General features: G+C 38.8%; 1 protein-coding gene across 1 annotated transcript in view; it reads left to right on the top strand.

Annotated features, from left to right (window-relative positions):
• LOC127579350 (mediator of RNA polymerase II transcription subunit 13-like) overlaps positions 1-23445 on the top strand; it is a 167422-nt gene that overhangs the window by 89388 nt on the left and 54589 nt on the right. The window contains 2 exon segments of the mRNA XM_052032086.1: positions 20843-20988; positions 21916-22107. Coding sequence (XP_051888046.1) covers positions 20843-20988; positions 21916-22107 — 338 coding nt within the window.

Raw genomic sequence — 23445 nt, forward strand, 5'->3', positions numbered from 1 at the left:
CTTCGATCTGGTTATTACCATGAAACCCGTTGTTGGGATAGAAGACGAAAGTATTCACGGGTCCCAATCGTAAGCTGCTTGTTGCAGAGTTTCTATAGATGCTGATTTTTTTTTGGGTGGGGTTGGGGGGGGGTATCAGATTGATGGAAATAATAGAACAGATTAGGTAGTGATAAGTCCAGTAGGTATTGGTATTTGTCATGGCAGAGGTAATGTGGACATCTTTGTGGTCCCTTGGACAAAGATGTAACTGATGCCAGGGCTAAGGTTGTTGCCATGAGATTTTGTTTGCCTCTCTGACAAATCAAGATGCAGTTTCTGATAAGACGATGTTGCAAATATTTTGTCAGAAGTTCTTAGTTGGAGTTAGCCTTCCCTGTGCATACCAGAGGGTTACATCTTTTCCTATCCTGGCATTGAAGTTGCCAAAGTAGATAAGTTTGTCTGTCTTTGTGATAGAGGCCAGGACTTTTTCCAGGGTTGGGGTAGAAGTCTTCCTTGGTCTCAGCAAGAGCTTCTGGGCTGGGGAGTCCGCCCTAACAATTAGCATGATGGCTCGGTGCTAGTGAGGCATACACCAATACCGCAGCATGATAAGGTAGACCACGACATTCCTATTCCAGTTTGCCCCTTCGGAATTGGTTTCCTCCTGTTTGTCATGTCATTGTCCAACTAGTTTAGTTCTTATGCCATAATAGTAGAGTACGATCAGTTCTGTCATGGTTGGAATATTCCTGAGAGTCTTTGCATGTCAGGTTGCAAACTTTATATTGTGGAGTGATAAGTTGCCTGTGTATGATTTCTTTGCCCGTGAAGCAACTATTGCTCACCAGCTACTAGGTGGACTCAATGGAATGAAATAGTAAGGGGGAACCAAGATGAGTGAGACCAAACTCTGCTGTATGCTCACGCATTGGTGGACATGCAGGTAGGTGCCACTGGGCATGTGCATGTTCATGCACAAGTATTGGGCAAAGGAGCCCTTGCTCACTGTCTCATTCCTCGTTTCTTACTCCCTCACCCACACTCCCAGCTGCACTCTGGTTGTCAGCTCCCAACTCCAGCCTCACACCTGGCCACCTTCCCAGCTGCCCGACTGACCCATATTCTCGATTCCTGGCTCTGATTCCACAGATGGCTGTGTAACTGTTGTTGCTCTATAGTATACTAATCTTTCCCCTATGACTGGACCAGATGAAGGGTCTCAGCCTGAAACATTGACTGTCCATTTCCCTCCAAGGATGATGCCTGACGTGCTGAGTTCCTCCAATATCTTGCTTGTTGCTTCAGATTCCAGCATCTGCAGTCTCTTGTGTCTCAACATAACCAAAAGAGTTTGTCTCTCTCTGCATCCAGAGAGAGTGATATGTGCTTTCTGAAAGAATAACAGGGAGCAGCATAGGACTGAGGCTCAAATAGTACAGTATTGACTGCATTTAGGGCAGATTGTTCCCTTATTTCATTTTGTTTTGATATGTTTAACACTACACTTTATTAAGTTGTCTAAGTTTTCTCTATCTGTTCTCTTTAAGAAAGAAACACTCCATGGTCTGTCACTTCTGTTAAGTGACAGAACATGGAGTGGTCATATTTTGAAAATGCATCTTACTTTTTCTGTATTTGAAATGAATCATTGGACGTTATACCAAATAGTGGTTGTATCTTTTAAGTTTTGAAAGGTTACGCCAGTTTAATACTGAAGTAAATATTCAGCTTCATTACACTTTTCAATTCTGTGTCAGAGTTAAAATTCATGACATCTATTCATCGTTCCTTCACATCATTAAAAATTAGTGTGTAATATTAGGCCAGCTTTCTGGAGCTACAAATATAGTAATGTAAACTTGTTTGAAGAGAAATCCAATATCCAACTTGTTTTAAATTGAAATAGAATGAAGATTGGAAATACTCAAGTTCGGCGTCATCCATGGAGAGAGAAACAGGATTAATGTTTAGAGTCAATAACCTATTGAAAGGTCATGAACTTGAAACGTTTAATTTGTTTTGCTCTCCAGCAGTGTCTGTTCTATTTCAAATTTCCAGCACCTGCAATATTTTGCTTAAGGATTATTTTAAATAGAAATACATTTCAAAAGTAAAGATCTGAACATTCAAATTCGTGAATATTTTCACCATGTGGCTTCCATCGCTAATTTTATTCCAATTATTAGGCTTGTTGTGCAACTTTAGCCCATTGCTATGTAAATACAGTCCAAGTTTTATGAGCCAGGCTTTTATGTATAAAGGGATGGGTTATTTGTATGTGACATTTTAGAATCTGTTCTCTTGACTGAGTGTCCTGTTGATTTGTGTGGGCTGGAGTTTTAAGGAGGGTTTTCACCAGTTTGACTGCATGAATGATTGAAAAGCTGCCAGTTCTGAATGTTGTTGGTACTACTTGGGCATTTGCTAACACTCGGCAAATGTCAGGTGGATTTGTGGATGTCAGGACCTTGTGTGATGGCCTAGATTATAAACTCAATTGTGCATGCTGCTCAATGATAGATGTACACTTAATGTTTTTTCAGCAGGGTCATTAACTTGTTTTTGCCTGCAGAATTCACTTCCCAGTTTGAATTCATGTCAAGCAGATGTTATTTTGTAGGCTTAATGGAGTTTTTGACTGAATGCTGTTTTTTTTCAGTTATGATGTAGGTTGCTTTTGGATGAAGAATCTGCACGTTAATTGCTGACTTTTATAGCCTTTGTACAAATTCAAGTTTTAATGAAGCTATGTTAAATCATTCATGACAATAGTTTTAAGTTTTTTGCTGCTGCATAACTTTTGTACTGAAGGTCATAAGCAAATGTTTATGATACCTGAGTGGCATTTAGTTCTGTTGCTGTTGGATCTGCCCTTGAAGGTCCTGATATTCTATGTCCTGGACATCATATTGGGGAGTGGAGGAGTCCTGAGTGCGATTTTAATGTAGGGGAATCATTGCACACCAGCTACCACGTGGACCTGACAGGTCTTGATCCAGGAGCAAGGGGAACCAAGGTGACAAAAGACCAGACTCTGTTGCAAGAATATGAATGCTCATATGTCAGTGGGTATGTATGTGGGCACCTCTTAGCATTCAACACACAGGCTCAGAAACATACCTTGCCGCCTTGTACTAGTACTTCCTCGCTCCACTGCTCCCCTTCCACTCCCCCACCCACACATCCTCGACCCCTCACCCTTAATCCTTCCAATTCCCAAATTTCTTCTCTTTTGAAAAGAAATTTCTCCTCTTCCCTCCCCCATTCACCCTGCCCCCCAGACTCCTCCACCCTCTCACCATCACCATCTTTCAGCCCTTGCAACCCCTTCTCTGTGAGTACATCTGTCCACCTTCTTGGCTGTATTCCAGTTCCTCTCTCTGCCCCACTCCAAGCCTCATCTGAATGTGCTGTGCTGCACCTTGCATGCTGCTGAATGGAACTAATCCACAGAACCAGTGGGAAACTGTTCAGCCTAGGTTGCCCTAGCTCAGGAGCCGAGCTGTCATTTGCACAGTGCTTGCATTTATGCATGTTAGGCCAAGCTCCAGTAAGCTGAAATGTATGAGAACATGATCCTTGCACTCAAAAGCCACAAAAGAAAAGTCCTTTACCAACCTGCCCAGCTCTGCAGCACTTCCCTCTGACAATGAGAGTCTGCCTCAAGACTCCGGGGAAAACATGGATCACTTCCGAGATGCCGGGACTCGCTCCTCAGTAAATGCAAATATCACTAATGATGGCTAAAGACTGCTGGTGCACGGAAGGTGATGGTGAATTTCATTACATATGATTGCAAAGCAATGCCTATTACAGAGGCGGTTTACAGTGACTAAGGGATCTTTTTTTTTCTTTTGGATGTTTCTGGTGGAACAGAAGAAACTTTTTCTCATTACCTTACTTCTGGCTGAAGTTCAAAGACAAGACATAATTGTCCTGGCTCTGGTATCATTAAGCATTATTTCAACACTTTTGAGAGGGGAGAACTACACATTCAGATTTTAAACTCCCTTTAAAGTTGAAAAATATGGAGACGCCAATGTGTAACATTGGTTAGGAAACTGCAAAGGAAAGATTGCAAACTTGTTGTCCGTGATAAAGCTACATTGGCTCGCGAAGCAGCCATTCAACCAATAGATCGAATGTTGCAAGATCTGGGACGTGATAATAAATTAATGGGATGTGTTAATTTAGTGTTAGCTGGAGAACTTTGGGGGAAAATGTTAAACGATGACACTTGAAAACCAATGTGCAAGTGCATTTGATAGATGATCTGAGAGTCTGCTTCGAATTTACTCAAATTAGGAAGTGGAGAAATTAAACACCAAGACTTAACAGGAATGATTTTGATGAAAATCTTGGGCCGAATTCGAATTGTTACATCACTTTATGATTTGATGCACACAGTTTTCCCAAATGTCACTCAACACCATTTAAGTTGCCAGTGGTTGAGTGAAAGCAATTTTAGTTCCAAATTTGTTCTTTGAGTTGTATATTATTTCATTTACAAAGTGTTGCAAAACCCAGTTACATGGAAATAAAGGCAAACATCATGGTTGCCAGCATAATAACCCCAGCATCACTGGGTCTAGCAGATAATATTGAATATATTTTGTATAACAAGTCATTTCATGTTATAAGCGATTGTAACAAACTTTGTAAGGCTGCACTGCAAATAAAATAGAAATCTGTTGTACCAATGGAGAAGACAAGTACTTGTGCACCTTTCACAGAAATAAATCCCTCCTGTGTATAGTAATCTCTTGTATCTTTCAAGATTGAATTGCTGCTTCTGAAGATCTGCTTTAAGTCTTGCCAGTTTCCTGTTAGGATATGAACTATATACGTACATGTTAGTTTTTTTTCTTGTGAGTAGAAATATTGTTGGGCTATTCAGTGCTGAAGTTAGAGTAGAACCAACTCGTGAATGGCATAACCATTGCCTGAAGCTGCATTTCACTATCCATCCTTTGAAGTAATAATGCAGTGTATAGAAAGAGTAAAAGTATGGTTTATATTCTTGTTTTGTTTATTTTTAAAGCAAGAACACACAGTAGGAACAGGAGTAGGCTATCAGGCCTGTCAAACCTACCCTGCCATTCAAAATGATGGCTGATTTATGCTGGCCTCGACTCTTTTGTGCCAGTTCCCCCATAACCCTCAGTTCCTCAATCTTTCATATGCTTATCCATCTCCGCCTTGTATATCCAATGATCTGGTCTCCACTACCCTCTGGTGGCAGAGAATTCCAGGTGTGCACTACCCTCCTGAGTATATTTTTTAAAAAAAGTGAATGTTAAATTTTAACAGATGACTAATTTTGCAATAAACTAAACAATTGTTATCCTAAATGCACTCCTCAGTTTCACATTCATTTGTGGTTACAACTGACTTCTGGAACATTTCTGGAGGAAGGCAAGCCAAAAACAATAGTGGACCATCCAGCCTCTCAAATCTGCTCTGCTCTCACCAAAATTATGGCTGATCATATCTCAAACTCTTTTTTTCTTACCCAAAGCCCAGTTTTTGTGATTCCCTTAATTTCCAATCTTTTGATCTTCATTCTCAATGTAATTTTATTGTTGGGAATGTTAAAGATTTATAACCTGTGTAAAGAAAGCTCTCTTAATCTGACTTAAATAGTCAACTCCTCCCGATACTGTGCTGCCTAGTTCTAAATTCATCAAGCTGAGGAAATGGACTTTCAACCTCTCAGTTATGAATCCCTTGCAGAATCGTAAAAGCTTTAAGATTTACCTCAATTCTAATCTTAATTTTGCTCATGGTTCTTCAATCTGTTCTTTCAAGCCAAATCCCTCATCCCAGGAATCAATCGAGTGAACCTACACTGCTCTGCCTTCAAAGCTGGTTATGGCTTTTGTATTTGGAAATGAAAACTACATACTGAATGCTATGGTTTGACAAACTCCTGTGAACTTGCAACTTCCTTCATCTTGTTCTCCTTTGCAATAAAGACCAGCATACTTAATTGTCTGCTCTCTGTCACTTTATGGTTTCTTGAACCAGCATACAAAGATTTCTTCCCAACTTTGATCTATGTTGTAAGGATACAAAAACTAAAATATACTCTCCCCTCTTCACACTTTCACACCAGGCCAGCAAATTTGGATTTAAAAATAATAAATGTATCTGACTGATTTGTATGGATTGTGTGTAGCTGAGGGCCCTGCACTGAACCTTGTGGCATTCCATTAGTTAAGTCTTCCAACCTGAAAAAGACCCATTTATTCCCACTGTTTTCTGACCTTAACCAATTGTATATCATTGTTAATATATTGCCTGCAACCCTGTCAGCCCTTAATGGAATCATGATGTTTTTATCTAATTTAGCAATTATAGCATTACTTTAAAAAAAATGTAATTAATACTGAATAAGGATGGTGTATTCCTTTAGTCTGTATATATGGAGGCTCATTGTTCTTTCAGTTCATTATATGTTTAATCAATGAATAACATTAGTTGTCGCTGTGATAACAAGCTTTATAGTACTGTAAGATAAAATTGTGATCTAATTCTGTATTTTTGGCACCATAGCAACTTTGACAGCTCTTTTGTAAAATAAATGATTTATAGCAAAAGAATAGCACAATCTGTGGCTTTAGTGTAGCTAGTAGTCAGCATATTTCATCATTCATTGCCTTAATGCAGATTTTGTGTGATTGTTACAACTTTCCTGGGCCAGTTTTATATAGCTCTCAACTTCCCAATCAAGAAAATGTTATGTTGTTCTTTAATCTCCTCCAATGATCAAACTTCCACAGCCCGCTGGGGTAGAAAATTCCAGAAATTCACCATCCTCTGAGGAAAAATTCCTCTGCACCTCAGTTTTACATGATCACCTCTTCTTATAACAATATCTCCTTGTTTGAAATTCTCCCACTAGTGGAAACCTCTCAACATCTGCTCTGTCATGCCTACTTAGGATCTTGTGTTTTGCCAAGGTCACCCTTCATTCTTCTAAACTCTGAAGAACACAGATATTTTTTAAGCCATTTGTGATTATAGCCCTCTCGTCCCAGGAATTAGCCAAATGAATCTCTTCTGGATGACCTCCATTGATTGTATATGCCTTTTTAAATAAGGGGAACAAAACTGTACTCGGCACTCCAGTTCACCAACAACTACTACAATTGTTGTAATACTTGTCTATTTCTAAGCTCCAAAGTTCTTGAAATAAGGGATAAAATGCCATTTGTCTTCCAAACTACTTGCTGCACCTGCTTGCAAATGTGATTTTCTTTAAAGTACTCTTCCCTGAAGAGTTTCTGAATGTCAGAAATTGCTGGTAAAACAGAATTGTTATTTGTTTATCAACATCTAAAAACCTTGTTTACCAACCTCTGGTTTGAAGTGCCTGCCCAAGGCAAAAATTAAACATTGACAATTTAAAGAATATCCCAAAGTGTAGTCTGAAGCATGACATTTGCAAATTTTGCAAGTAACTCTTCAAATTATTTTCGAACATAACCAGCACATACAAACATCATAATTTCAGTTTCAATGGACTTGGCTGAAATTTGGCCAAAAAATTGCACTGTATATTTTTGCCTTTATCTAGTTTCTTCCTTTTAATCCATTACAAGATTTAAAGTAACTGTTTCAACCGCATACTCTTTAGATTCTCTACAGTAATAAAATTGCGTAGTGGTGTATAGATTTCTGGTATGCCCTTTCATAGAACCCGGCACTTTAATTCAGTTGTGAACTTTGCAGAAACCTTCGTTCCATTTGCATCCAGCACAATGATATTGAGGACTTCTGCTCATCATTTACTCGGTATACTGAAATAAAATGGGGGTAAATACAAAAATTAACATAAGGCAGATTGTATAGGGTTTATTTAATCATTTTTATTGCCTATTCCCAATTGTCCATCAACAGAGGAGCTTGCTGTCTCATTAGAGGACATTTCAGAGTCAACTGCACTGCTGTGGAAATTGAATCACACGTAGGCCAGAATGGGCAGGGATAGCAAAGTTCTTCCTTGAAAGACATGAATCAGATGCATTTTTATGACTTTTCAATACTTCTGTTCTTACCATTGCTGAGACTAGCATTTTTGTAAACATTCCATATTATTTATTGAATTTAAATGTCACCACTGATATGGTTGGTATTCAGATTTAGAAGAGGCCTCAACATTACGACTCCTGAAATTTAACTGTTGCATCACTCTCATTATCGCCATTACTGATTAGTTTTTCAAGATGAGAGGTTAGGATGTGTAACGCTAACTTGCCAATATAATTAGTTGTTGGGCAGAAGTAGACGCAAATGTTTGAAGGATTCCAGGTTGGGTAGCATCTGTGGAAAGTGTTAGTCTTTGGCCAGAACTGGGAAAAATTGAACATGGAGTACAGGAAAGAGGTCACGAACCTTATGTCATGGTGTCAGAACAGCAACCTTGCCCTTCATGTCAGCAAGATGAGAGAGTTGTGGGAGGGCACAACCCTGACCTCATCAATGGAGCAGCTGTAGAGATAGTTGACAGCTTCAAGTTCTTTACCTTATCTGGTTCCTTCACACTGCAGTGATCAAGAAAGCACATCATCACATTTACTTCCTTGGGCATCTGAGAAGATTTGGCACGTCCACGAGGATTCTCTCGAACTTCGACAGATGTTCGAGAAAGAATGTAGGAAGTATACCGACAGGTTTCATCTCAGCCTGGTATGGCAGCTGCACTGCCCTGGACTGATAGAACCTGAAAACAGTGGCAAATGCAGCCCAGTCCATCACAGGGTTGTCACTTCATTCCTTCCAGTCCATCTACTTGGTGTGTTTCTTCAGGAAGGCTTATAGTATAATAAAGAATGCCTGCCATCCTGGTCATTCTCTCCTCTTTCCTACCTACTGGGAGAAGATACAGAAGCTTGAAAGCTAGGATGTCCAGACTTCAGAACAGTATCTACCCCATGCTATCAGACTTCTGAACCAATCACCTCTTTCACATCCACTTCCCGGTGGTGCTGCCACGTTCTCGGATTCTTAATTCTATGTCTAGCGGTTATTCTGCTATCGTCACTTTTTTTTTTGCACAACAATCTTTGCACCATTCAGTTGTTTGGGACTCGTCAGTATATTTATTGTTGTATTTATTATTACCACATATACTGTTTACTCTGAGCTTCATGTGAGCAAGTAATTTCATTTGCACCCTGGTGTACATGACAATAAACTAAGCTGGCCATGCAGAGAAGTGGGAGGAGGGGGTGAGGGAACAAAAAGGAAGGGCTATGAAAGGCAGGAGAGATTAAGTGACAAAGGAGGGTGGTGAAAAGTGCAAGATGAAGGATGGTAATAAGGAGTGGTACCTTTGGCGGTGTTTTATCATGAGTTGCTGTCCAATTTCTACAGTCTATGAACCTCGTCAGCCCCATCGATATTCTTACTGTTACAACTGAGTATTGCTTATAATGCTCTTTTGCTCTTCACTGCAGTTTTAAGTTTAGTTTATAGAGCACACTTTTCCTCCATTTTGTTGCCATCTCTAGTTGGACATTTTTATGCAGGTTTTATCATATAAACCTGCAGCAATGCAGGAACAGCCTTTATCCACACTTCTAAAGTTGTTGTAACTGACACATGAAAGTGAGTGAACATTCTTTTCATTTTGATTTTTTTTAATATAAGTTATGGATTCACAACCGTGTACAAAAGATTATTTTTCTTGTGTTTGCAGAGTAATTTCTGGTTTAATTGGTCACGCTAGTTATATAAAGATGTACGTAGGTGACCCCTGTGTTATGGGAGAGGGGGATGTGTTCCTCAAACAGACAGTATTGTGATTTTCCGTAGTGTGAAGCTGGATCATCTGCGCATTCACACACGTTCTATGAGAGCAAATTTTCTTCTGTGTATCAAATTTTTGGGTAGTGATTGGTGATTTCTGTAAGAGTGAATTTCCATAACTCGAACAGCCATTATACGGGACTCACCTGTATGATGAAACAGCACCCTTACTTCGGCTAGCAATTACAACTGAACGTGATAAACATGAAATCATTTTCCAGTTGGAAGTCATTGAGCTTTAGAAAACAGTTTAAGCTTAACCAGGATAATTTGGAATAAGAGGGAGATGAATTTTGATGGACAGAATATTATGCTTATGTCTGTTCCTTGTGAAGATTTTGGGACATGCCATTTCCTGTTTGTCACAATAGGCCTTTGTCTTGAATTAATTGCACCGTTCTTAAATTCTGCTTCTGATTAGCCACTTGAGTAACTTCCTTATTTCAAAATAATGTATGGTTCCTTGTATTGGGTATAAACAAATGATCTTCATAACGTTTAGTTGCACAGCACAGAAACAGGACCTTCAACCAAAGTCATCCATGGTGGAGTTTAGACGCACCAGTCCGAACAAGTGTCTCAAATTTCTGCGGTGAACTCCTTCAAGAGGTTTAAGTGCTCATCAGCTTGCTTTGAATGACTTGTAAAAGTTATTAGGCCTCTATCAGATTTTAAAATCTGTTAAGCTAATTTTTTGATCAAATTAATGTAACTTCCTGCAAGCAGCAATGTTTGAATGCTTGACACCAGTGTACTTGTGTGCAGTGTACAGTATATGTGTACTTTTAGTGCTATTGCTTTGAAAGCATCCTTCTCTAGCATAATCTTGTTTGTGCTTCAGTCCAATGACCAGTTTTGTTTCATTATGTATCTGTCAAGGAATCTAGAAATGTTCACTCTAAATTGAACTATCATTATAAACTCTTGAAACTTTTCTCATCGCAGCTTGTAGTTGCAAAGCCCCTCATGCTTGTGTTGGGTAAGCTTGCAAGCATTGGTGCTTACAGCTGTATTTATCATTTTGATGAAAATTAAATGAGTTCAACAGATTCTGCAAGATTTGCAAATTAGTTATTCCAAGGAGACTAGAATAAACTTGCAGCCAAGAGTGTCTTGCATCTGATATGTCAAATTAGAATTTATCCAATCTTGTTTGATTCATTCATTTGTTTTTCCTTCATGCAATACATAATACAAAATTAAAATATATTAGCCACTTGGGATAAAGTTAGATAAACAAAATCGCATTATTTTGTAAATTTGAACAGCGGCAACGACCATTTCCATTCATCTCGAGTAGAGACTATTCAAAGTGCTTCATGGAGACACAAGATTAAAAATAGGTGCTGAATCTTAGGAAATATAATGAAAGATCAGCTCATGCTTGTTCAAGGTCCATACAGCTTTTTAAAAAGGGGGGTGGGGGTGGCGGGGGAAGAGAAGAGAATTTAGGTGAATTAAACAAGTACCTTGTTAATTGAGAGGAAAGCCATAGGCTACAGGAGGACATGATCAATTGGTAAGATGGTGGGAGCAATGGCAGATGAAATTTAAAACCGATAACTGTGAGGTTTGCACTTTAAGAGGACTAATAGGGGTAAGCTGTTCACAATGAATGGTACAGATCGAGGGAGTAGGAATAGAAGTTCTTTGATGTACAAGTCCAAGGATCCCTAAAAGTGGCAACATGGAGATAAATGGGGCACATGGGATACTTGAGACACAAGATTCTGCAAATGCAACAGCCAGGCTTTCCTGGTGGCCAGCCACTTGAATTCCACATCCCACTCCCACACCGACACGTTTCCCACGGCCTCCTCTACTGCCACGTTGAGGCCAGACGCAGGTTGGGGAAGCAATGCCTCACATTCAGTCTTGGTAGTGTCCAACTGATGGCCTCAACATCAATTTCTCAAATTTCTGGTAACCCTTCCCCCCCCCCCCCCTTTGTTTTCCCTCATTCTTGTGGCCCCGTCACCCCTTCTCTTTTCCCTCCCCCATCCTCACGACCTACCCATTACCTCCCTCTTTTTCCCCACCTCCTTCCCTTTATTCCATGGTCTACTGTCCTATTGGATTCCTTCTTCTCTAGCCCTTGTCTCTTCTGCCTGTCACCTCCTAGCTTCTCGTATCATTCCCTTTCATTCCCCTTCCCCCTCTCACCTGGGCTTGCCTATCACCTGCTGGCTTGTGCTTCCCACCCCACCTTTTTACCTTTTTTATTCTGGCTTCTGCCCTCTTCCTTTCCCGTCCTATTGAAAGGTCTCAACCTGAAATGCCAACTGTTTATTTTCCTCTATAAATGCTGCCCGATCTGCTGAGTTCCTCCAGCATTTTGTGTGTGTTGTATGTGGGATACTTGTCTTGATGAATTGAGGCACAAGATATAAGAGAAGGGAGATTAAGGTACAACTTCATAAAACATTGATTATGCCACAGTTAGCGTACAGTGTTCCATTCTGATCATCACACTGTGATTGCATGGTAGATATTGTCTGGGGTGAGGTGTTTCAGTTACAAGGAGTGAATGGAGAGGCTGGTTGTTTTCCTTGGATGCTGAGAGGTATGTAAGCTTATGAGGGGCTAGGTGAGGTAGTTTTTGCCATAGTGGAAGCCTTTAAAACTATAGGGCATACATTTGGGGCAAGGGACGTGGATTAGGGAAGATGAGGAAATTTTTTTCTCCCAGAGGATTGTTGGAATCTGGAACACACTGCCTGAGTGGAGACAAGTACTTTCGTAATATTTAGATATCTATTATAAGACTTGCAGTGTCAAGACACAAAGCTATGGACCAAGTGCTGAAAAATAGGATTAATGTAGGTAGGTACTTGATATTTGGCATGGACATGAAGGGCTGAAGGGCCTGTTTCTGTCCTGTGTTACTTTGTGACTGACTTCAGCAGTTGAAGGAGCAGACACCTTTGATGGGATTGAGAGAAAGGTAAAAGGAATATAGATCTGAAGCAGGGACAAGATCCTTGAGGAATTAAAACACAAGCTTGACTTAAATAAGTAGAACGGTATTGCACAACAAGAGGCCTTTTGACCCACTGCATTTGTGGCAGCTCTTAGAAAGAGCATTCCAATTAGTCACACCTGGCTCTTTCACATATTTCTGCAACCTTTTCACCTCCATTTATTCTGATTCCTTGTTGAAGCCAACTGAATCCAATATCAATCAGCAGTGCACAAAAAAAGCATGAGATAAGATTTTTAAAAATTAGGCCATTGGGGACTGGGAAACTCTAAGTGTGGGGAAAGTCAGAATGATGGTAAATCTGTCACTTTTGCAGAATAAGATATGGTTACTGTGGGAGGAGATTAGATGGGGAATGGTGATTCTGTGGAGGGATTAGAACACAAAAAAGTTAAATTTCTGTTAATGTATCAGGAGCAGTAAAGGTCAGCAGAGATAGGAAAATACAGAACTTGGTACAACTGAGTATGTGATCAATGCGATTTTAGAGGAATTGAAGTTTATTGTACGTGGAAGGAGAAAGGCTACCGATCTTCCACAGAATGGAGAACTGTGATGACAAATGAAAGGATGAGGGTTTCAGCACTTTGGCTGTCTCGATCGCTAACATCACATCAATGTCATGAGGATGATGAGCAAATAGTGAGAAGTAAAAAAAAAACTGCATTTATTTAGCAGCTTTCAAACCTCAAATCCCAAAGTGATTTAGAACGAATGCAAGAACACAAGAAAATAGGAGTGGGAGTCACCATGGCCCTCAAACCTGTCCTGCCATGCAATATGATTATGGCTGATCTATGGTGTCCCCAACTCTCTGTATAGTTTCCCCATAACCCTCAATTCCTCAATCTTTCACCTTAAATACATCTAATAATCTGGCCCCCACTGCCGCCTGGGGTGGAGAATTCCAGAGATTTACAATGAGAGAAGAAATTTCCCCACAACTTGGTTTGAAATGAACAGCCCCTTATTTTTCAATTATGTTCTCATGTTCATGACTCTCCCACTAAGGAAAATATCTCAATATCTACTCTATCAATCCCCCTTGGGATCTTGTATGTTTGAATAAGGTCACCCCTCATTCTTAAACTCCAAGCATCTAGCCTCTCTTGACCCAAACGCTCTAGCTCTCAGTGTAATCACTGTTGGAATGTTGAAGTGACAGCCAATTTATACATATTGGGCTTCTGCAATGAAGCAGTTGTGACCAGATAACCTCTTGCCTACTTCTTATTAACAAGCTTTTCCGAGTTTATTCCTCTGCTTTTCCGGGTAATGGATTGGATCTTTTAAGTCTATCTGAAACAGCAAGCAGGGTTCTGGTTTATCATTTGAAATGTATCATGCGAAAAATATGACCTTTCGATAGTGCAGTAATCCTTCAGCTCTGTATAATTGTGGATTGCCAGCTTTGATATTTTTACTCAAATCTCCAGAATGGGAGAAATTTGGGATTCACTTTTCCACAACCTTCCAACTCAAAATGCAGCTATTGGTACTCTTCCTGTTAAGTATAAGAGTGGCTTCAACTCTGAGCAAACCACAGAACTGATGTAAGCATGCATACAGGTAGAGAATAGTATGGCCACTGGTAGTCAAGGAGCAAATAATACACCATTTTCGTGAATATTGTTCACTTCTCTGGTTGTTGTTGCTTGTGCTCTGGAGCAATTGTGGTGAGCAGCAGGATAGTTGTTAATGTATTTAGGTGATATTTTTAAGGAGGATCTAGCTAAGGGAATAGATTAAGAGTGAGGTGGTAGTTTACAAGTACAGATGGCTCCTTAGCAGAGTTCAGGATAGTAATTGGGTGGCCATGCAGAAGAATGAGAAGTGCAAGAGTCTTCAGTTTGTGTTACTCTCAAGCCTCTACTAGGTATTGGAAACTGCTGGGAGCGATGATACTTTGAAGTTGTACGCTATGGGCCATGGCCCCTTTGGGTAAAGGAACTGTAGAAGAGGCAACAGCAAATCATAAAAATGCAGTCATTACAGGAGATTCCATAGGTAGGTGTTTTGACTCCCAGGTACTAGGGTAAAGGACATCAGGTTAGTTTAAGGGCAGAAAAGAGCGTGTTGTGTTTAATTGTTTTTCCAGACTGAGTGATGTCAGACAGTGATGTTCTCCCAAGAGTCAGTTAGAACCACATAGATATTGGAATAAAGAGTAAAATTTCAGAATTTGCAGATTACACCAAACTTGGGGGTGTGGTAAACAGTGAGGATGTTGGCAATCAATTGTAATAAGACCTAGATAAACTAGCAAAATGGGCAGAAGTGGCATATAGAATTGAATACAGTGAAGGGCAAAGGGATAGAATTTGGCAGAAGGGATAATGAAACTTAATATAAATTTATGTGTGAGGGGTAGGGACTCATAGGTTCATGTGTGTGGATCTTTGAAGTGACAAGACACATTGGGAGCAATTAGCAAAGCATATGGGATCTTGGGATTTTATTAATAGAGGTATTGGTTGCAAAATCAGAAATTAAGCTGAAATTAGGTAGAACAGGAACAGGCCGATCAGCCAGTGATATCTGCGTTGACCATGATGCCAATTTAAGCTAATCCCATCTTCCTCCACAAGGTACATATTCCCTCTATTCCCTGCCTGGTGATGTTAATGAAGCATTTAGACAGACACATTGCTATTGTTATCTGCTTCTCCCACTTCCCTAGCAACATATTCTAGTCACCTACCATCCTCTGTCTTTTTTAAAAAAAAACAATAACTTGCCTCATAAATCTCCTTTAAACATTCTCTTTTAAACTTTCTCCTTCTAACCTTAAACCTATACCCTCTGGTATTTGACATTTCCATCCTGGGAAAAAATCTCATCATCTACCCTATCAATGCCCCTCATAATTTTAGATACTTCTATCAGGTCAGCCCTCAGCCTTCTACGCTCCAGTGAAAACAATCCAAATTTGTCCAACCTCTTGTTAGAGCTAATACCCTTAATCCAGGCAACATCCCGGTGAACAACTTCTGCATTCTCTCTAAAGCCTCCACTCCTCCTTCCTGTGATGCAGTGACCAGAACTGCACACAATACTCCAAATGTGGCCTAACCAAAGTTTTGTACAGCTGCAACATACTGCCAAGTTTTATACTCAGTGCCCTGGCCGATGAAGGCAAGCATGCTGCTGAGCACCTTCTTTACCACCTATCCACTTGTGTTGCCACTTTCAGGAAGCTATTGACTTGCACCCCAAGATCCCCATGTAAATCAGTGCTCCACAGTGTCCTACCATTTACTGTATAACATCACTGCTCCTTGGCATCCTGCCATTTACTGTACGTAAAGTTTCAAATATCAAATATTGCACCCAGTTTTGGTCACCACATGGAAGGGTGACTAAACCGATTCGATTTGAAGATGATTTTGGAAAAAGTCAGTTTGTTGGGGGGGGGGGGGGGGAACTGCAGTTCTCCTTGAAACAAAAGGGGGTGACAGTGGTTGGTCTGGCTACAAGATTATGACAGGTATGGCTAAGGTAGACACAGAAATCTCATCAGCTGATGGAAAAGGTTAGCAGGCATGAATTTGAGGTTTTGGACAAGAGATACAGGGTGAACACAAGGATGGACCTTTCCTCAAGGAAAATGATTATGACGTGGAATTCGCAATCTGTGCAGGTGATGGGAATTGGAAACCATTGAAAATTGAAAAAGAAAATTACTTGGGCGCTTGAGAGAAATAAACCTGCAGCACTGTGGGGATTGGAATATCGAATTGCTCTATAGAGAGTTGGCATGGATTTGATGGGCCAAATTACTGTTTTCTGTGCTGTAATGATTCTAAGTGACTCCATGTTTTTGACTGAATCTTGCTGTCTGACTTGAGGATGGCTCAAGAATAGAAAGCTGAGCATGGAGAAGATACTTTTTTTTGCATTGTGATGCGGGTAATAGTTTGTCTTGGAGATTGTTCTTGCGACCTTTTGTTTCCATTTGTGATTTAGCGCAGAAGAGTATTGATATTCAAGGTTGTTGATATCATTGAGGAAGGGAAATTGAGAAGGATTAGTAGGTTAGCAGGCTATTGTAGATGTAGTTCAATGCTGAGAAATAAATTAATACATTTTTAGAAAGAGGCAAGGAAAACCTGCATTCTAAATGACTTTGAAGTGGAGCAAGGTGATCTGTGGCTACATGCACATTTGACCTTTTGGGTTGTTATTGCCAATGCAAAAGATAGATTGAATTCTGCTTAAGCGGATATAAAAAGATAAGTGGTGAAAATCGTTTGCACACACTGCGAATTGACTGTAAGCAGATTGTTGCCTGCGAAATCCAAGGGAAATTAGAGCAACATTTTTGATGCTTGTTAAGGGTTCTTAGAGCCTGGAGCTGTGGTCTAGAAACCCTGCAGCCGTTTTACTTAAGGTATTAAGGTTTACATAAGGTGTTTAGCCTGCTTGATTCTCATTCATTGTAAGTTAATTGAAAAATAACCTGGCTGGTATGTGTGATCATAACATAATTGATAATTAATGTCATAGTACTCGCATAGTACAAGAAATTAAATGTGGATCATGAATTACATATAATCAATTTCTTTCTTCTTATTGCTGGTTTTATTTGCTCTTCTAATTCCATACTTGGAATTTCTTTGACCTCTCATAAACTGGTGCATAGTCTATGATTATTAATTTTATATGCTTCAAAATTAAACATCTGAAAATTAATTTCAGAAGTCCTGAATAAATTTTGAGGACTTGCCTTTAAGGAGCAATGTTCTTTGTTCAAATTACATCCTTTTCCTTCTCTTGGCATAACAACAAGATGGAATCTCTGCTTATTATTGATGTGGGCAGTTTACATAAAAGAAAATGATATTGGCTTTTGTTTTGTAAAATATTAATCCATTTCAAAAATGTTTCAGTTCAATAAAACAATTAAGCAGTTAATATTGTTGATGTTCCTTTGTATTTGTTAAATTCCACATTGAGTTGATTTTAAGAGATCATATCTAAGATCGTGTATATTAGAGAAGGTGGTAGTTGATCACTTTTGGCAGTCACTGGATTAAATTTGTTTAGGTTTTTCCCTTCCATCAGTGATTTAACAAAGTAATTATACAGTTTCATGAAAAATCTGATATTGTTTAATGAATGTCTGACACGGCAGGTGGCACTCTGCATGAACCATGTTTCAGAATAATTAGTAACAAACCCTTTGAATAGCTTGTCACAAGATGCACCCGGAATATCTTGAACTCATTTTCACTCAGTTTTACTGTTTTTTGTTGTACTGAAGTGGCTTTGTGGGTTTTAAATAATGGTATAAATCTTGGATTGGTGGGAGTGAAGAGTCGCCTTGAAGTTTTGGCATAATTATCTTTTGATTAGACTACACTAGATTCTGTTTCTACACTTTTGAAAAGGATAGAATGTGCTGATGGTGAAAATTTAATCATTCAAACATTGACCTTTAATCCTGAAGAACTAAAATCTGGATCAGAGAATTTTTCATAAATTGTTACTTCAGGCCAATAAAATGTACACATTCATTCTCCACTAGTCTATTTCATCTTATCCCTATCTTGAGAGTTTGAGCCAGCTTTTATTTAAATAAAAAGAGTGGATTGTGCTTTTTACCTCTTGAGTAATCATTTTGTTGCTCTACCTCTTCCTGCACGGTAGCGTAGCGGCTAGCGTGATACTATTACAGCGCCAGCGACCGGGGTTCAATTCCAGTCGTGGTCTGTAAGGAGTTTGTACGTTCTCCCCGTGTCTGCGTGGGTTTCCTCCCACATTCCAAAAACGTACAAGTAGGTTAACATGGGTTTAAATGGGCGGCACGGTCTCATTGGGCCGGAAGGGCCTGTTACCGTGCTGTAAATAAAGTTTATACGTTTTATAGTTTATTGGTTCTCTCTAGCTCTGTTTTTAATATGTTACTTTGCAATTATGTAGAAATAGAAACTGGAAAATATTTTTCTCTTTCAAATTGTCCATTAAGTTTATTTGTTAAGTTAGTTCATTTTCAACGATAACAAATTATGAAGATCATTTGTCTATTGGTGCTTAAGTCTGGCTTCTCAGCAGAATGATAAAATAAAAATAATCCTGGACTAAAGGTAGCGTAAGTAGTTAGTGATGGCAAACTTAATTTGATAGTGTGCAAATGGGAGGGATGGGTTAGTATTTGGTAGGAAATTAAGAAAGTCCCTCTTCACCCTTGAAGACTTTCTTCCAGAGAAATTCCTTAAATCTTTTGACTTTTTTTTTGAGTTGCACTAGGAAAGATCATGCCAGCCATTGTCTTTGCCTTCAAATGATTAAACTTTAAACTTTTACAACACGGTTCTACAGTAAAACTCCTTGTGGCTAGAGTTTGTTTTGAGCTCTATTATTTTGAGTTTTATTATTCAGAGTTCTATTGTTAATTCCAGTTATGTCAGCATGAATATATAAGCATAGCAACAGTTGCTTGGAACAGGCAAAAGCATTTGGATCTCAAATCCATTAAGAGCTGCAGTTAATCTGTCACTTGAACTGGACAAATTAGCATCTGTTAGAAATATTTTTATGTAGTTTTGGGTTTGAATCTTTGCCAGATTTAACGAATGGGAGGTTTACAAACTTAGAATTTGAGTAGCAGACACAGCTGTGAAATAACTGCTCTTGAGATTTAAAAAGAGTACCAAGTTGTGCTGTGTTAAGAGTAACTTAATATAATGCCAGGATCAGCAATAAAGCCCTGCTGTGGTCTTCAACAGCTTATTTTGGCAGTTAAGTTTAAGTTCGTTTCTCAGTTCACAATTTAACAAGTAAATTTGTTAACAATATTTTTAAATCACAAAATAATACTCTAACTTTCTTTGCATGCTACAGTTGATACTACAGCTGATTCATGCAGCTGTGAAATAAATTGGATATAGTTCATTTGGGCAACCTATGGCTTGTATTGCATTTTGTTGAAGAGCAGCTACCATCTTCTATAAGTGTGTTACGTCTAGCTCCAGCATTCAAATATTTGGAGAAAATTTTCAAACATGGCAAAGTGTTCTTGCAAAAGGTTTATAAATAATTAAATCATTGTAGTTATTTAAGTTCTCATCATTAATGTTTCTATCCATTCAAATCTATACACCTTGATACAGGCTGTGAATCACAAAGATGAATCTGTTCTAAGGTTGACATGCTGCAGAATCCTTTAACATTTCAGACTGTGTTTGAAATTTGAATTTTGTTCAGAAAGACCAAATGCACAGTGAAAATGTAGATAGTGGAATAAAATTCTGAAAGATGTCAACCAATGTACTGTTTACATGCAAAATCAGATTTGTGCAAGGATTTGAAGTTTAAGGTGTTAAATTATTTATTATTTTGTTGTTTTTTGTGACATTTATTACTGTCCATGGGTGCAATTAGAATGCAGATGAATTACTTGTTTTGTTAATTTGCTTTTTGAAGCTTGTATTAAAATGAATTCCAATAAAATGCCATAAGTGATATTTAAATTATTTGGGAAATACACTAGATTTAATAGAAGTGACATTTCTAAATGATCATCAGTTTCTCCATCCTGTAGAAACACCTATCCTATTTTTGCTAACACTTTGATTATTCAAAAGCTGGAGTATTAATTTTCAGATCTTAATTTCCTCTTGGTTATATCTAAAATAGCAGCTTTGAGTGTAAAAAGGATTATTTTAGTGAAGTTCGAAAGGTCCATTCTCCTGAAAGGGAACAGACCATCTTGAAAGGTTGGACTAGAAACATGTAAAGTGGGAGCAACTTTTAGATTTTATACAAGATGTGTAAATATTGTTTTCGTTACAAGCACAGGTGCATCTGTTCATCAAAGTTATTCCTCTTTTACAGGCCCTAAACATTGTTTGCTGCTTTTGTGAAATATACCTAACCTATTTTTCTAAGGAAAGCTGCAGTTTAACCTCATTTCTCCTTCCATTTTTCATTTAATATTAGAAGCTTGGGAACACACGTTTCATCAGAAAACAGTGTTTCTTTCTTTGCTTACTCGTTTATACAATTCTGAAAGTGGATTATTTGGCAAAAAAAAGCATTACAATGTTTTCTGATCTTTTGCAGTGAGCACCTTTCCTGTTCCTTTACCTTCTTTCTGCATGGAGAGAGCAACGTATGTACAAGTGTTGAAATTGCCCAACACCAACCTGTGTACCTCGTCAATGAAGAGCACATCAATGTAGCACTATCATCAGCCACACCTTTTCAAGGTGAGTTACTAAATTAGTTTTCTAAATACAGTTAAACTGATCTGTACAGCCTAAAATGCTGTTGATAATGATTTAGGAGTTGTTGATTTATTGTCAATTGATTACTTTGGATTGAAGTGGATGTGAAACTAAACAGTGGTGATGTTAGCTGCTAAACTCAGCAGTTGCGCTGATTCACAGGAGAAAGCTTATGGCGTTATCTTTAAAGCAGTACATTGGGTTTATATTGCATGTAAAAAATGCTTTATAATATAAAAGTAACCCATAATTATTAAAATAGAACACCAGGCCAAGAGAGAGGCATGTTTGCCCATGGTGAGGTAAGGTGAAATATTCACTAGGTCAGTTCAGGAAAAGAAAATTCAGGGAAGGCAAGGAAGGCGTATGGGTTGAAGTGAGAAAGGGATTTAACTGCAAGTCCACTGATCCAGGAACCAATAATGGATGATGGATGAGTAGAACTTGTTACGGGTTACAGTGCAAATAATTAGAATTTTGGATTTTGTTTCGTATAAATGAATAAAAGGTGGATGAAGCCTTCAGCAATGTGAAAGTAAGAAATGGGAGTCATTGGGATGGATAAGATACTTGGAAGCTATTCGGAATAGGTTAGGATGCCAAAGTTGTAAACCACCTGGCCAGCCTTAAATAGTGGCTGAGGATAGGATGGGATTGCTTTGAAAGGTGACTGAAATTATTTGGTTTGAAATGGAATATTAGTAGCATGTTGAAACATGTTGGTACCAAATTTATGCATGGTTATCTCAGAAGCTTATTCTTAACATTTTTTAAAAATTGGATTATCTTATCCTCGTCTTTAGAACAGTCTTATTTCTGTTATGTTTCTATGTTCGTGTTCCTGAAAAAAATATGCCACATTAACCATCAGTACCAAAACAATTATTGTACATCTTACCCTTTTTACAGTCATTATTAGTCCATTTGGACTGAATGGCACACTTACAGGCCAGACGTACAAGATGTCGGATCCAGCTACAAGGAAATTGATAGAAGAATGGCAATATTTCTACCCAATGGTATTAAAGAAAAAAGAAATAAAGGAGGAAGAAGAGATGGATTGTGATGATGACTTCCCTGTTGCAGTTGAGGTTATTGTAGGTAAGTGAAGAGTGCGACTGACAGAAACAGTGCACTTATAAGACCAATTTAAAAACCTGTGAGTGTGTACTCACATTAGCATTTTTTAAAATCACAGGCACGTTGGCCTTTAATAATTTTTACTTTGTAATCGGCCTAATTTCATTCTAAAATTAGGAGGCAGATTGCACTATTGGACTGACTGGTGGTTCTGTACATCATATTCAGAAATAGTAGAAAAGGCCTTTGATGCCTCAAGTTATCGTAAGGCCATCGGGGCAGTCTGTGGAAGGGGCCCGAGTTTCTGTACTTTCAAGAACTGCTCCACTTTGAGATGGCAGTGGATCATTAGCAGCCTGATGGTTACAAAGCTTAAGTATGACTATGTGGCTAGTGTGGGCCATGAATGAGGTGTGGGCCAGGTTTGGCATGATCTGGCCCAGTGTCTGTGAGTCTTAGAATGGTTGGGTCATGATCTGAGTGCTCGGGTACTTTTCCTCCAGGGCCAAGTAACTGTGAGATCTCTATCATTGATCACAGATACCCTCTTGGTTATTTTTCCATTTAAAAAAATTAAGGTCTTTAAATATGTTGATTTGCTATTTGAAATTTAAGCAAAATATAACTATATATAAGAGATGATCAGTGATGATCAATATCTAACTAAGATTTCCACAGAGTTGGAGCCCTGGGCTCGTGGACAAATCTGAAATTAAATTGTATGCACTGTCGGTACAAAAAAAAGTTCAATTGCGTTTTGTTTCAGCAACCACTTGATACAGTTATTTTGAGCAATGCAAGTATTCTCACTTTTGGAACACCAAAAGTAACTTGCTTCTCTCAGAGATGGGCTTTGCTCTTAAAACCTTGGGCCTGGCTAATTTAAATCGATGTTGACTTTAGAACATCTGGCCTCTCAAGCCTGCTCTGCCTTTCCGTAAAATCATGGTTAATCTGATTGTAACCACATTTGTGTCTACCTCCAATAATCTTTCAGCCCCTTGCTGATGAGTAGTCTATCTGCCTTTGCTTTAAAATATTCAAAGACTCTGCTTCCACTGCCCTTTGTGGAGAAATGTTCCAAAGACTGAGAGGGGAAAAAAAAAACTCATTTCTGCCTTAAGTGTGCAATGGTTATTTTTAAAAGTGACCCCCAGTTCTAGTATCTCCCAGAAGTGGAAACATACTCTCCAGATCTATCTTGTGAAGAACCTTTAGGATTTTATTTCATCAAGTTCCTTCTTGTTCATCTAAACTTCAAGAAATTCAAGCCTAGCCTGTTCAATCTTTCTTAACCATTCCAGCTATCAGTTTAGTGCATCTCTGAACTGCTTCCAATGTATTTAAATCCATCCTTAA

This window comes from Pristis pectinata, chromosome 17 (genome assembly GCF_009764475.1).
Source record: "Pristis pectinata isolate sPriPec2 chromosome 17, sPriPec2.1.pri, whole genome shotgun sequence".
NCBI classification, from domain to species: Eukaryota; Metazoa; Chordata; class Chondrichthyes; order Rhinopristiformes; family Pristidae; genus Pristis; species Pristis pectinata.